Source organism: Parasteatoda tepidariorum, chromosome 10 (assembly GCF_043381705.1).
Source record: "Parasteatoda tepidariorum isolate YZ-2023 chromosome 10, CAS_Ptep_4.0, whole genome shotgun sequence".
Classification (NCBI taxonomy): domain Eukaryota; kingdom Metazoa; phylum Arthropoda; class Arachnida; order Araneae; family Theridiidae; genus Parasteatoda; species Parasteatoda tepidariorum.
In genome coordinates this window covers 42,520,686-42,537,061 of record NC_092213.1, presented here as the reverse complement: position 1 = coordinate 42,537,061, position 16,376 = coordinate 42,520,686, and the positions used below count along the sequence as shown (strand labels likewise).

Genomic DNA, 16,376 nt, shown 5'->3' with positions numbered 1-16,376 from the left:
ATTTTCTTGCTTTAAGCTACTAAAAGCAACTATTTCAGCCATTTTTTTTCTGTGGCAACCTTGGGTATGTGTATAGTACTGTTCTAAAAATGCCCTGATTTGTTTGAAAAACGTTGTCTTGATTTTTTCTTTGAACCACTATGATGCCTAAATGAATTCACAAAAACAAATCAACAGGTCAAAGATTTACTGATTTATTGTTTACTGTTTAAGTGACTCATATATTTATTGTTTCTGTAATTCACTGATTTATTGATTCATTGAGCTTTTGATACACCAATTTCCTCTTTCTTTGATAGACTAATTATTTCATTTGATAGCTATTTACTCTTTCATTGATTTGATAACCTGTGGATACACTGATTTATTACCCACAGATTCATAAATTAACTTATTTTTTGATTTACTAAATATTTCTTTCCTAAATTTATTTAGTTGATGATTCACTGACATACTTTATTGATATCTGATTTATTATCAATCAAGGGCGCGGGGTGCAAGAGGGTGTACTTGCACCCCCTCCCCCCGCCGACTTTTTTTAAAAAACAATTAAAGAGATACAGAAAAACAATTTTGTCATAAAATTTTTTTATTAAAAATATTTTTATTCAAAAACAAATAAGTAATTGTTGATACATAACAATTAAAAAATTGCTTAATCAAGCAAGAATTGCAATCGTCTTGTTTGCTGTCCAAATCTGTTTATAACTTTTTCAATGAATTCTGAATCATCCTTGATTCTTTTCTTATGCACACTGAGCATGCACAAACTTGGCAGATATCTAAGCTATATTTTTAAATTTCATTTAATAAAATATAAGTAATATTATATTTTCTATTAGTTATTCAGTTTAACAAAGGTGTATAACACAAACTGACTTCTCCCAACTGTAGAACTTCATTAACACAATAAATACCAATGTTAAGCGTGCACAAACACTTTAGTATGCAAAATTACTGTTTGTAGTTATTTGTGTTTCAAAGTCAGTAGCTATGCCAGCGCCATCAATACAGTTTCTCGTAGCAAAATTTGCAAGTACAAGAAATTCGTACTTTTTTTTAATTATCTTGTTAACAATGAAGAAATGTATGTTGAAAATAATTAACAGATGAAAGTATATGTAAAAACAAAACAAAATGTAATAACAGAATATTAAAAAAAAAATTTTTTTTTGGTAGGGGTGTTAGTTTGTTAGAGGGTTGCACCCCCTTTTATATTATTCTGCCGGCGCCCTTGTTATCAATTCCCTGATTTATTGGTTTTTCTGTTTTATGATTAACTCACAGATTTATCTGTGTAATTTGGTTACTTGCTGTTATGTTTGTAGTAAGAACACATTCTGACTGGAAGTTGCTGTTAATCATTAAAACAAAAGTTTACTCTGACTCCTTCCTGATAATAAGGATGTGAAATTACAGACACTACATATTTTTTACTAGTAACTGTGTTTAAAAAATTATGACTCTTTATGATATGCTTCATTTTTATACTTTTTTTTAATAATAGACCTGCCCCTACTTATGTGACGGCAGCTACACGCCAATTTTACCATGGCAGGACTGAGACTATGAGGTCATGTTTTCCAGAAGCTGTAGAATGGGTACAATCTATGATTGAAGACAAAATATCGGTAATTATAACATTTTTTACTCTCTAAATACTGCAAATGCAGTAGAATTGTATGCAAGCTCCAAATAGTTGAGATATTTAAGATGAAAACTTATATTTTTCATTTTTATTAAACAGTTTGTTATGTCACTAAGATATTTGTACAAAATGAAGCATAAATGGGAACTGAATTCTAATATTTGTTTTACAAGTAAATAGTACAACTTTACTTGTGTTTTAACCCTTTGATGCAGAATTCTCAAGAAACATATTTTTCATACTTTTTTCATTATTTTGTATTAATTCAGGTCAAAATAAGTGAAAAATATTATATTTAGCATTTTAATAGTTTATGGTTATCAAATACAGCATAAAACACACTGGTGTCTTTTTCTACATTAAAGGTAAAATGTTCCTTCCGACTTACAGTGATTCTTCAAAATTGCACTTATTTAGGTCTAAGAGAAACAGTTATTCATCATTAAAATTTTTTTAATTTACAAAATCAATTGATAAACCTTTGAATGTGAATGAAAATTTTTTTTGTATTTTATATTTTAGGTACAAATATAATTTCAATAATCGAACAAATTATTTTTTAGTGACTATCAGACACTTTTTTTATAATTAAAAAGTACCAAAATATCTATTTGCTTGTAATTCGAATCAAAATCATGAAAGAATCATGAAAAGTCATGAAAGAGACAAAAATCAAGAAAGAGACACAGGTGTTCTATCTGCATCAAAGGGTTTGATGATAAACACTCTTAAACAAGTCTGTATTAAAGTTTATTTAATTAATAGTAATTTTTTTTTTATAACTTGCAGGCAGGGGAAAAACTTCAACTCTTGATGGTTGCTGCTGAAAAATTTAAAACACTTATGAAAGATTGCACTGATAATAAAGGTAGATAAGTATTTTTTTTCATTGTACTAATTTTTGGAATGAATTCAAAATTTTAAGTAAGAATTTTGATTTTGAAAATATTAATGACACTCATTTTATTACAAAATATATAAAGATATAAAGATTTTCCAATTTGTTAAATAATTGAAAGTTGGAACGAAAATTCAGGTTATAGAAGATTACAATATTATTTTCAATATTGATTTAGCTAAGACTTTAATTCCAAGATATTCTTCATTAGAAATGTTGGTGTTAAACAGTGCCTTAATAAAATTTTTGGATAATTTATTATTTCTTAGTTTGGAAAATGGAGAAAAAAAATGTATTAAAAGTATAATATTTATTTTGCATGATATCTTGGCGTTTTCATACTTTTAATTTATCTTATAAATGTCCGTTGTTGTTCCGATAAATGTTATCTTATGAATATCAACACTCTTTTTATTGTAGGTTGTGATAGACATTTATTAGGATTATATATGTTATCAGTTGAAGAAGGCGTACCTCTTCCAGAGATTTTCAGCGATCCTTCATTCTCTAAGAGGTAAATACTTTATACATCATCATCATCAATGCCTCGACAGCCCAGGGTGGGCCTTGGCCTTCTCAAGAAGTTTTTTTTTTCCGGGCTTACCTTTTTTTGCTAGTGATCTCCAATTTTTATTTTTTAATGTCTTTCTCTAGGCCATTTATCCATACTTTATACACATTTAAAAAAACTTTTCTTAGATATACTTTTTGGCCAGACCTAATTCAATGTTGGTTTCAATACTTTCATTTTTAAAAATGTTCACATTTTTTTACTGTTATACAACTGTGTTTCAGGCTGTTTCCGCCAATCAGAAAACCAATTAGGCCTCCTATCAGAAAATTGTGAAATTAAGGGTCATTTTTCCCCTGTCCAATTCTAGATAGGTTGGTGTTTCAGTGCGAAAGAAAATCACGGACTTTTTCTAGGTGCAGGACTGTTTCTAGGTAGAAAATGGTGTGAGGTTTTAGATATGTGTGCAATACCATCTTGAAGGCTAAAACAAAAATTATAACTTTCTGTGTGCAGTTCTATTGGTAAGTAAAATAATAATTATCAAAATGTAATAGTTAATTACATTATGATAATTAAATATGAAAAAGAAAAACAAGGTCAACATCGCCAATATTATACATGTCTCATATTAATCATTTTATAACTGAATAAGACTAGCTGTTAGTTTCAGAGGTTTAAATTCATTTTATATGAATTTAATTGTGGCTTGATAAATAAATATTTTGTCAAGTTGGTTTTTATTTCTTATAACTGTAAAAAATCACATTTTTAATTGGATTATTAGTAATTCTTTTGACTTAAATGGAGACCGGTTGGATAATTGTATTTTCTTAATTGCTGTTTTACTGTGCATTATGTTTAATACACATTTAAAAAGCTGATTTTTAGTGAAATTTCATTTATGAAATATATCGTATTTTCAATATAGTCAATATCGTATTTTGAAATAGGTCATTACATAATCCATAATGTGGTTAGACCAATTAATAGTTTGAAAATAAAAATTTTTAGAAGTTTTTAGAAAAATTGATTTTCAAAGCCTTTTATACAAAACTCACCAAACTGTTGATATATGAAAAATTTTAAAACAAATTTGAAAATTTTGATTCATTTTTATTACTTAATCTTTTATCCCTGTTGTTTTCCTGCACTACAAATGGCAAGTTCGTATACAAAGGTTGAAATGCCATAAGTGTAGCACTTTAAAAGCCAAACTACATTTTGAAAATATTAATCTTTAACCACAAATAATAAAATCTCGCAATTCTGTAGTTAATTATATTTAAAAAGTTCATATTTATTGTTATAAATAGCTTTCTTTTATGCTTATTTATTTCATAGTACAACAGTTATAGTTTTTTTTTTACACAAATAAAATACTATTGTATCCTTGTAGCATTTTTAATTAAGTATCATGAACAAGCGTTTCTAAATAATAGTTTTAGGTATAAAATATGTTTTGATTCATTCAATATAAAAGGTTTTCAACATAATTATTTAATAAATTTCAGTGGTGGAAATGGAAATTTCATTTTATCAACCAGCTGTGTTGGCTATACTCCCCTAGGTGGTTGTGTGATGCCTATGACAGAAGAAGGCTATGGTACATTTTACAACATTGAAAATAATAAGTGAGTTTTAGAAATATCACATAGTGTGTCTTTACATTATGCCTATAACTTGAGAATTTAATTAAATGGTCTGTGGAAAAAATTTTAAGTATTATTTTGATTAGGAAAAAGAGCAACGTATATATAGCTTTGTGATCTGTAGTATTCTGTAGTTCATTTTAAGAAGGAAAAAAAAATTATATATACTAAGTATTCCATAATAACCCTTTAGTTTTTTTATGGTATCTTCAAAATGAAGATCCTATACAAAAAAAAAATGAAGTCATTACACATTACATTAAGTCATTACATTTGTGGTTGCAAATAAATATTTAATCTAGAAAAAAAAGGAAGTTATAATCTGTCATTTGGAAGCCAGGTTTAAAAACATCAAAACCAGTTTGATTGTTATATGGAAATTAGAGGGTTTTTCAATAATCACATTTTAACTTTTTTCTGATTTATTTGGCAATAAAATACTATTAGTGTAAAACATTTTATAACTTACAAAATTATAAAATCTCTGAAATAATACTATCAAATGGAATTAACTATTTAATCAACAAATAAAGAAAAATATTAAATTTGGTTTTGTTAGATCCTAAGCAAACAAAAATTAATCTCATTTTGTATGTGAATATGTAATTTAAATTACAAAAAAAAAAAAAAAAAAATTAAAATAAATAAAAATTTTTCAGGATCCCTCTTAAACTTAACAACATGCAAGTAACCTTTGTATTTTAAACAAAATTTTTTTATGTTAGGATGAGAAAATCTCAGTATTACTATTTATACTTACTGAGTTAAACTTTTTTTTATAGGTTTACATTTACTGTGTCTGCATTCAGAAGATGCTCTAATACAAGTGCTTCTAAACTTTGTCAACATATTGAACGATCCTTGATTAGCATGCAGCATTTACTCGTCTCTGCAAAGTTATAAAATGTACTGATACTTCCTCTTTCAGAAGCTCATCTTTACAACTTTTCATAATAGCTACAAATAATTAAATATTTCCAACAATATCTTAAAGAACTGCCAAATATCAATCTTCTCAGGTCTTCCCTTTTAGATATGTTATCAAATTGTTATTAACTTCCATTTCGAATGAACATGTATCAAATAACTACATAGTTATAATTTTCATTCTTATTAACGTTGATAAAATGTTAGATTAATAGTTTTAAGTGATTTTTAAAATGGGGTAGGCTCTTGACTATTTGGTCCCTTCTGGTAAAAAATAATGGAAGAGGCTGTTTGTAATTCTTGTTGTGGGAAGAAAAAAGGTGCAATGCTAAAGTGGTCAGCAGCTCTCATTTTTGTTGTTTTTGTATGGCTGTTTTAGGTAGATGGGTGCGATTGTTCTTGTTTTTCCAGTGGTGCCATTTATGGCCAAGAATTTGACTTCTGTCACACCCGTTTATAGGGCGGACCCATCCATTCATTCATCCAGAGATCATAATTTTGACCTGAATCAGAGAACGATCGATCTCCAATCCAGTACCCCCAGAGGTATTGATTTGTTATGGAAACATGGAGGACTTTGCCACTTGACAGATTTAGTGCGCACCTGTCACCATTTACTACACGGGGAGTCTTTCGCCGGAGGGGTTTCGAACCCACGAATTCTCGGGCATGGACCCAGTGCCCTGTAGTTTATTAATAAATATTAGTGAGCCAGGGTGGCTAAGTGGATAGTGTTTGCCTCAAAATGAGGTGAACCAGGTTCGAATCCCAGCAGTATAGCTAGTTGATAAGAATTTTCTTTCAACTCGCACGGACCACAATACTGATGTAAAATATTCTCAGTGGTTAGATATCATGAGTTAGAATTTTTTTTTCTGTCTGGCTTACAGTGGGAAGTTTTTTTGGTTTTCCTCTCCATCCCGAAGTTCCCTTGTCTTCTTTGTTGGGTTCAAAATTATAAAGCTTTATAGTTGAACATTGGTTGTCGTAGACTCAGAATCAAGTCAACTGTTCATTGTTTCCACTGTGGACTGATTATAAGACATGGCTTCCGCTCCCAGTAGATCACCAAAGTCAAGGTTCAGTTAGTGGTTGGTTGGCCACTTTGATCAGCCTGTGAAAAAATAAAGGCTTCACAGTATTGATCTTTGTTAAAATGTTCTATTGTAAAGTGCTCGACTTAGCACGCAGGTTGTTGGGTTACCTATGATGGGCTGTCATTCCCTCTGTAGAGGATCAAAATTGTGAGGGCATGTTTTGGATCATCCTCAGGGATGTTTCCCAGTGCATCCCCAATAGCTCTTTGTGCACACTTTAGTGTTGTACAAATAAAGTACTACGACTATTATTATTAACAAACATTGAAAATTTTTATGTTTATCATTTTTGCGATTTAATCGTTTATTTTAAAGTGTGTATTGGGTATTTTGAATTATAAAGAGATAGAATGTGGAACTTGGTCCAAGCAGGTTATTTTGTTATATAGTCTACCCCTCCGCCAGATAGTTAAGAACCTACTGCATTTGTTATTAGCAAATATATCTGGAATGGCTTTTTATATTTAATGATAGAGTAGATTCACAGTGTGCGTTGATACCGATGTCTCATTGTATTACAATCTCTTCTAGTGGCTTTCAGCTAGATTTTTTAAAACATTCTTCACTTGATTGAGACATGGGCGTTTACTGTGAATCTAGCCATACCCATCCAATTAATTTTACCCATCAACTACACCATACCCATCTACTTTTGCTTGAAGTCTAACATCATCAAAAATATAGCCATATGATATTTTAACAGCCCTTTGATTAAATGATATTTGAGATTCTATAAATGTGTTTTTAAATAATCTCAAAGTATGTTGGTTATCAAGACAAAATAATTTTAAAATTTATTTGCTAGTTATGTTAAAATAATTTCAAAAATTGTTTCTTATTGTTCAAAGACCTTGTTTTACATTTTGACAATTCAGTATGTAGTGAAGTGTTTAACATACTTTTCTGCTTACTGAACTAGTTTCTTGTGTTATTACTCTTTATGAAAACACAGGAGGATTCCCTTGGGATTGAGAATCAGGGAATTTGATTATTGTTATTTTAAAACCACTCATTTATCTATTTTATTATTTTTCCTGTATTAACCTATGTTTTTATTTTTTAGCAATGCAATGTGTGTTTTTTTTTGGGCAATTATCAATTGTCTGTTTATTCTAAATACTATGTTCTTTGTTTTATATATTTTATGATTTTTTTCGTTTGTTACATTTCGTTGTATTTTAATTCTTATGTGCAATTTCTACTGAAATTTTACAGATAAGTAAATTTCACATTAATCACAATTTTTTATAAAGGAAATTACTTAAAATTATTATTTTATTATAATTTTATTGCAATATTTTTTGGTTACATTATTTATGTTCGTCTTGTAAAGAGATATATCAATTCCACAACACTACTTTAAGAATGGTTTTACTACTTATTCTAAAAATTTATAACCCTGTCCTGCTTATAAGAAATTTAGCAAACAGCCAACTTTTGTTTAATAAGTAATCTAACTCGATATTATAACCCTTCTTAGGATAGTGTAAGCAAATATAAACTTCATAAAACTTAAGGAAATAAAGAAAATTTGACTACTATTCAAACAAAGTAATCGGAAATCTCCCTAGTTTTTAACCATTAATGCCACCTCCGTTTTGATTTAAGGAGTTAATCATTCAGTATGGCATAGTGTTTAAATTTTTAAAGCATTTAAAAGTTAATTTTTGTTTCAAAATAGATTTATATATTAATTTGTTTATTCAATTTTAAAAGTCCATCACATTTGCAACAATACAAATTACTCCTCAGATATTACCATGTGTTTTGTGGTAAAGTTCAATTAGGGTGAAAGATTGTTTCTATAAATTAGATTATTTATTTATTTGTTAAATTATTTCAGATACCGCTACTTGCTTTAAACATTTTGTAAGTTACTAACTTTCAAAATTATGTTAAATTTTTGAAGTACTTTGCATTTTACTCTAAACATAAGTTTTTTTTGTTTTTCTTCAACTTGAAATGGGACTCTAATTTTATGGTTGATTTATAATTTCCTGATACTACTTACTGCTGAGAGAAATATACTTTAGTTTCTGTTTTTCTTTTTTACATTTATATTGGTTGTGATTAATATCTTCTGGATTTATTTTATAGTTGTTAATTAATGTCTAAGAATAGTTTATGTATTTTATTATATTTCCTGTGTTAACCTATAACAGTTTTAATTTTTAACAATGTAACCCGTGTGTCTTTTATTTGGACAATCACATGTTATCTCTTTATGTGTTAAATCTTAAATTTGTATTTATGGTTTTATTAATACACTTTTATTGTTTGTTCTTTGTTGTTACGTTTCTTCATATTTCTATTTATTTCTCTCAAGAGGAAATTGTGTTAAATGGTAGTTTTTTTTTACTAATATATTTACTATTATTTTCTTATTATATCACATTGTATAAAGTTAATGATTCTGCTACTATTAACAAAAATTTTGCAACATGTAACATTGTGTTAGTGTGTATTGTAGTACGTTATGACAGCTATTTTGAAAATGAGATATTATGCTTTAATTATATTTTCTTTCTAATTTATAAATGACCTAAATGAATTGATAATTTTTGATTATCTAGTTTATTACAGTGTGACAAAAATAACTTAAATACATACTAAAGTAATTTGTAAGAAAAAACTTTTTTGCATTACATCACGATCAAACTTTCAAATAAGCAGGAAAGCATCATTACCTGTAACAAAAGTATAAAATTTCAAAATTACTATCTTTGGCCTTAATGCAGAGCCCTAAACTTGTTACAACATGCTGATATTTTGTCCCATTTAACAATTTTTTTAGGAATGACAATGTCTTTTATAATTAACTATAGTCTCCAAGATAGACCAAAAAGAAAAATCCATTCCATTTGATTCAAGTTTGTGAAATAAGGTGGCCATAGTGCTGTAAAAAAATCTAGAAAATGTGCCTTACACCATTTTCAAATGATTTTAGCTCTGTGCTCTGAAAAAAAATCCTTTCGGGTGGTCCGTTTTTGGTTTGAATGTAGATGAGCCGCGGTGGCTCAGGAGATAAAGCATTTGCCTTCCAATGAGGTAAACCCGGTCCGAATCCCAGGGATGGCTGGTCGATACGAAATCCTCATCTATCTTGCACCGACCACAGTGCTGATGTGAAATATCCTCAGTGGTAGACGGTTCATGGGTTAGAGTCTCATTGCCGTCAGGCTAACCGTGGGAAGCTCTCGTGGTTTTCCTCTCCATGTAAGGCAAATGCGGGTTAGTTCCAATAAAAAGTTCTCCAGGAAGGCAAATTTCTTCCAATACTTTATCCAGGAGTTCCCTTGTTTTCTGGATTAGATACAAAATTGCAAGACTACATAGTTGAACATTAGTAGTCAGAAACCCAAAAATTGGGTTGGTTGTTCAACGACTGTTATAAAAAAAAAAACAAGTTAGTTCTTACTATAACATATTCCTGTAACATCTTCTTGAATGAGCTTAAGATAAGTTGGGTTAAAAATATTCTATTTTAAAATTCATAGAAGTTATTTCTGACACTGGGTGGCAGAGTGGTAGCACATCGTGCAGGTCCTGGGTTTTATCCTCAGGCCGGGCAAAGTTGACTCAGCCTTTCATCTCTTTAGTCGGTCAATAAAATGAGTACCAAGTATGCTTGGGGACTGAACAGTAGGGGTTCTGCGGACCACCAAACTAGAGCATCTGCTCCTGCACCCCAGAGTCAAAGGTCAAGAAAACTTAGATGGGCACAGTAGGCCTTGACCCTTTATGGGCTTTCGCACCACTGAATTTAGCTTAGAAGTTATTTCTGGTCACCCTGTATTAAAATCAGTATTTAACTTAAATTGCAAAAAAGAGTTAACTTTTCTTTACATTGTGTATTTAATATTTTAAGAATAGGTTACGTTGTTTAGTCTACTGGCATATTTTTTGTTAAAAAAAGGTAACATTTTCAGGTAAAAAATGTGTTGAAATATTTTTATACTAGTTAAGATGATTGTTGTGTATTATTTTTTTCAAACCAGAGCTTGTGATTAAATCGTATGTATCCTTTATCCCTTATTTTTATAATAAAACTTTGATATCATTTTTCTGTTTTTTTTATCTTTCTTTTTAAATGCTGTATATTGTAATATTTTTTTTATTGACGAAAATCAGTTACATATTTATTACCTTGTAATTAAAAGAGTTACAAATATGGAAATAAAAGACATACTTGTCTTGAGCTCATTAACATAGTCATCAAATCCATCCATGCATTTATTGAAATGCTGGACCAATATATTCTACCTATCTGACAAGAAATCACGACCTTGTTAATTTAGCCAGTTTTAGCTATTTTGTGCTGCAATTTTCACTAAGCAGCGTAGCTTGTTCAAAACAAGCTTTTAATTTTGGAAATTGTTAATTTTTTTATTGTGGTGAAAACTACTATAACTACTACAAACTACTACTAATTCAATGACCTGTGTGACATCAGATCATTGAATTACAATTTTCACCCTTTTCCTGGCCGGGATAGACTGGTCGGTAGGGCGCTGGGCCCATGTTCGAGAGTTCGTGGGTTCAAACCCCGCCTGCCGAAGACTCCCCGTGTAGTTAAGTGACTGGTGCACATTAAATCTGTCGGGTCGCAAAAGACCTCCATGTTCACATAACAAATCAATACCTCTGGAGTTACTGGATTGGAGGTCGATAGTTCTCTGATTCAGGTCAAAATTAGGATCTGTGGATGTATGAATGAGTCCGCTCTATAAACGGGTGCGACGTATGGTGTGGCAGAAGTCGAATTCTTGGCTATAGATGGCGCCACTGGAAAACAAGAACAATCGCACCCCCTCTGCCTAAACAGGCATACGTCAACAACAACAAACAACCCTTTCCCTCTTTAAGGGCGCCGCTTCAAAGTTCTTAGTCTGCGCCTTTTAAAAAAAAAAAGAACGTTCTTAGTAAACTTGTTCCTTCCTCTCTAGTTTTTATCCGTAAATTTTTATTTTTGGAAGGGGCAGAGAAGAAGGGAGTTATACCGAAACAATGGCTGCACTTGTAGATCAAAATAGCCGACAAACTGGTGTAACTGGCTCTTAGCAGACTAAAAATTTTAAAGCTGCCGCCTTAAAAAGGAAAGGGTAAAAGTTGCAAAATGTGACCAGACCAAAATTCAATGTCACAAACTCACTAAACAGTCAAAGTTGCACATAATTTCAACTAAGATGGGCTGAGGTCGGAGCAAGTTGGTCGTGCATTCCAATAAATGCCTGGTGGCTCAGGGGACTGAGTGCTCACCTTCCAATGAGGTGCTCCGGGTTCCAATTCCATCAATCGCTGGACAATACGAATTCCGCACCCAACTCGCACTGACCACAGTGATGTAAAATATCCTCAGTTGTAGATGGATCATGGGTTAGAGTAATCTCCCTTGTCGTCGGGCTAACCATGGGACGTTTTGTGGTTTTCCTCTCCTGAATTGGGTTCAAAATTACAAGCCTACGGTGTTGAAGTAGTCGTAAACGTAAAAGTGGGGCTGCTGTACAACGACGGTTATTAAATAAATGCCTGGAAAGGTTTGATAATTATGTAGAAAAATAATCTGCAGGGGTGCCTCCCAGTTCCATTTTGTAGTTTTTGTGTACTGATAACAAATATATTCCTATTACTCATCTAAGCTTTTTTGCCAAAGGAGCAGTCTAACAAATGATGTAGTTAAGCAAATCTAACAAATGATCGAATCTATGAAATCGAACAAATGTCTAACAAATAATCCATCCTTGTAGTTAAGCGATTCAGCATTGCGATGCCTGGAGCTGTAAAATCAATCTTGTTGGGGCTGTAAAATCAGTTTTCCCACATTGTTATACTTAGGTATTTTTACAGAGTGAAGGAAAGAAGCACAGATGTACAGGAAAATAATTAGAAACAAGTTACAACAAGGAAAAAGAGCATTGATCAATAGGGTGGGGGAAACAAGATAATTATGTAAAAGAAAAAACAGGTGTGGTTGGGTTAGGGTCAGTTAAAAAATTAGTTTTCTACTGATGGAAATATTTGTGTTTTAAACTGGTTGGTGTGTTATTAGAAAGCAAAAGTTATATACAAATATTTTTATTGAAAATAATATTTCTTTAAACTGTTATTTCGATTGAACAACACAATTGAAATAAATTGAGTTTCGATAGAAAAATTCCAGAATATAATTAATTAAAAAATTTTATAATTGAAAAAATTTTATAATTGAAAAATTTTCCAATAAATTTCAAATGATTAATGTTCCAAGTTATTATAGTTAAGGGTTTTCATATATATAATTTAGGGTTTATGGTTCAAAGTTTCAATTCTCAAAATAACTCTCCAATAAAAGTGTAAACCCAGAACAAATCATAATTTAAATAATTAACAATCATCCATGTTATGTTTGACAAAAAATTTGAATCTTCGATTAGATTTTTACACAACTTAGTAACCTCTAAGTGATCCAGAATACGCATTCTTGTAATTTTTACATTTTATATTTGAAAATGTCAAAGTCGAATGACATGCTTGAAATAACCCCTAGTCCAAAGAATCAAAGTTAAATAGTTGCAAGGCCGATTATTTCAAAAAAAGAAAAATTAACTACTCTGGTTCAATGAAACAATTATCAATGAATCATTAATATTCTTGGTTCCATATTGCGAAATATTAGAAGAAATTTGTATTCATAATTTCTTCAAAACGTGTGTTAAAACTATTATTATAGGTTATTTAAGTAGAAAAAAGCATGTTAGACAAGGAACAATTTTTGAGATATTAAAAATAGCACGTTTTTGGAATCTTTTTACTTTCCTGTTTAACAAAATAAGGCATATCGAGCATTTTTTTGATATAGCAATATTTTTTTGAATTGTGATTAAGTTGAGAAATAGTATTAACAAATTTTTAAGCAAATTTTTCCAATATTATCCTTTTTAAAAGGGCAACTTTCTAAAAGTTAGAAGGGGAGGAATAACTTTGAACAAAAAATTATGGACACACAATTTTATTTTGACTTTCAATTAAAGAACAAAGCAAACTTGTATTTTTTGCTGTGCTTACATACGCATTTACTTTTTATTACTCAAATAAATAGGAAACAATAAAAAAGACAATCATTAATTTCTCTTCATTTTTCGAAAAAATTAGTATGCTTAGTAAATAGTCTGCTGATCTGCATTGTTTAATTTTGGTCAGCGGAATATTTTCAATTTCTAATCAAGATTTAACTCTCAACTAGCTGGCAATAATTTTAAGTTTCCTTTCAATAAAAACTTGGCAATAATTTAAAAAGGAATTTTACTTTAAAGAAATACCTAAATTAAAGTACTACACCGTTTGGTTAGTATATTAATGGAAAAATTATATGCGTGGTTGCCTAAGAATTAGATTTTGAGAAACGTTAAAATTTAATTAAATAGTTGGCAAAATAAATCTGCGGAAACAACGCGCGAACAGGTGATTAACACATTTATTCTAAGATTAAGACGATATATAAGATGTTGAAAAATTTTAAGATGCTTAAAAATGTTGACTATGTATTCGTATTAATAATTACAAAAGACATATTGAAGAAATTGATAAACATATTATTCCAAATCTATGCATCATTTTGTATATTAATGAAATTGTATCAATTATTGAAAGAACAAAATAAGAAGTAAAATTTAAAAAAGCTGATGTATAATCACTTTCTATCAGCAACATTCTTTTATAAAACTCTACATTGAAGAAAATTTCTTTACTCAATGAAATGGTTTATTCAAATCTCTTTTATTAAATTACGAATAAATGTTTAAAAGATTAAAAAAGAAACATAGTATTTTATAATAATAATAATAAAAAAAAAGGATTAGCAATCAGTTATGAGCGAAAAAAATACTTACTCTACGCGCGCGTAAGTTAATTTCTTCGTAAACTAACCGCATTTAAACATTTATCACCCCATTTAAATATTTCTTCATTGTCGCCAAATTATTTTTTTTAAAAATAATTAATTTAAATTTTTCTCAGCTTTTTCCAAGTAAAATCTGTTGAAAATTTAGACTTTGCAATAGAAAAATACGTAAATTAATATGGAATAAAAATTTTTTTGCATCATACTTCAATTTTTTTAAATCAACAATTCAATTAAATAGTAAAAAATAAAAAATAATTATAAAAAGTTGTTATTTGCATGAAATCTTTTATCTTTAATAATCTTTGGTAAATCTTTTCTTTTAACCTTTATCTTTTGGTAAATCGGTTTTATATGTTTTTGAAATTTTTTTTGAATTGCTTAATTGGTTTTAAAAATATGACTAAAAACGCAAAATGTGCAATTAACATTAAGGGGACCGAACTTTGGATCGCTCTCCTAACCAAACTACGGGGACCATATTTCCCCGATTGCAGCTGCCCCCTATATTTTGAAGGTTAAAAATCCAAATGTGTAAAAAAAATATATTTTCATGTGTTTATTCAGAGAAATAACGTTTTTGTATCCGATTTCGTAACTTAATTAATAATTAGCACTAATTTGCATATTTGAGGTCATCCCCAGGAACCATTAAGATTGACACTTGGTACATGGAAATCCGATCATTAGAATTAAAGTTATTCAGGCTGATATCCTTTTTTTAACCTTTTCCTTTTTTTTTTTTTTTGGCTTACTGTACATGCGTATTTAAGTTAATCGGTTTTAAAAGTAGTTTTTGAACATCCTGTGAAAAGATATAGTAAAACTAAAGTAATGCAAAATTACTAATTACATCATATAGTTGTTAAGCAAACTTATTCTGTTATTTTTGATTTGTTGCTTTCGCAAGCTAACTACTTTTTAAGGCTTGCAATTACACTTTTTTTAAAACGTTATGTAGTTGCCCAAATCGTACCTCATTCTCTAACTTAGGCAAACAAAACTTAAGCAAATTTCTAACCCAGTTTTTAGCTGAAAAAATATCCCTTCTGATTACTCTATATGATATATTTTAAAAAGTATAAAATACAATATATTGTTGTAGATTATGTTTTAATGGGAGCTTTCCTAAATACTTTTATTACATTAATACGAATAAAATCTTAAAAGTTTTTAAAAGTGATTCTACATTTATTTTAAAATAATTCATAAACTACAAAGTTGCTTAAAGATTATAGGCACCTTGATTAAATAACACTAATTATTCATTATGCTTTAGAAATTAAATTAGGATTTTTAATTACTTCATGTAAAACTATTTTTTCAGACATTATTAAAAGTAACTAGTGGGCTGCGCCTCCTGCTCGCTAACGCTCGCCAACTCCCGAAAATTGCTACGCAATCTTATATGGTTTGCTTCGCAAACCAAGCTCGCTTCGCTCGCTACTAACTTTGGTACATTGCAAATACACAAAATTCTAAGAATTCAAAACAATTATTCAAATCCATATAGCAACTTTTTTTAAAAAAAAAATTACATCTTTTTAGAAAATACTAAGTCATTAAAATAAATTTGAATTCAAATAAATGACATGTAATTCGTTAAACCTATTAGAAATGTGCTATAGTATAAAATCTTAAAGCGTAACAGCACGACTGAGACTCATTTTTCAATGAATAACTAATAACAATAATAAAACAAATAAATTCGTGATATAAATCAAAAATCGTCAAATAAATTCGTAATATATAAATTCGTGAAAA

The 16,376-nt window shown here is 29.5% G+C and overlaps 1 protein-coding gene across 2 annotated transcripts in view; it reads left to right on the top strand.

The window, feature by feature from the left end:
* Positions 1–10,795, top strand: part of LOC107437700 (Carnitine O-octanoyltransferase) — a 47,477-nt gene extending 36,682 nt beyond the window's left edge. For both annotated transcript variants that reach the window (XM_021146451.3, XM_016049784.3), the window contains exons 12-16: positions 1,508–1,631; positions 2,438–2,516; positions 2,967–3,060; positions 4,572–4,691; positions 5,492–10,795. In XM_021146451.3, coding sequence (XP_021002110.1) covers positions 1,508–1,631; positions 2,438–2,516; positions 2,967–3,060; positions 4,572–4,691; positions 5,492–5,612 — 538 coding nt within the window. In that variant the 3' untranslated portion in view covers positions 5,613–10,795. The remainder of the gene's footprint in view (positions 1–1,507; positions 1,632–2,437; positions 2,517–2,966; positions 3,061–4,571; positions 4,692–5,491) is intronic.
* Positions 10,796–16,376: the final 5,581 nt, after the last annotated feature.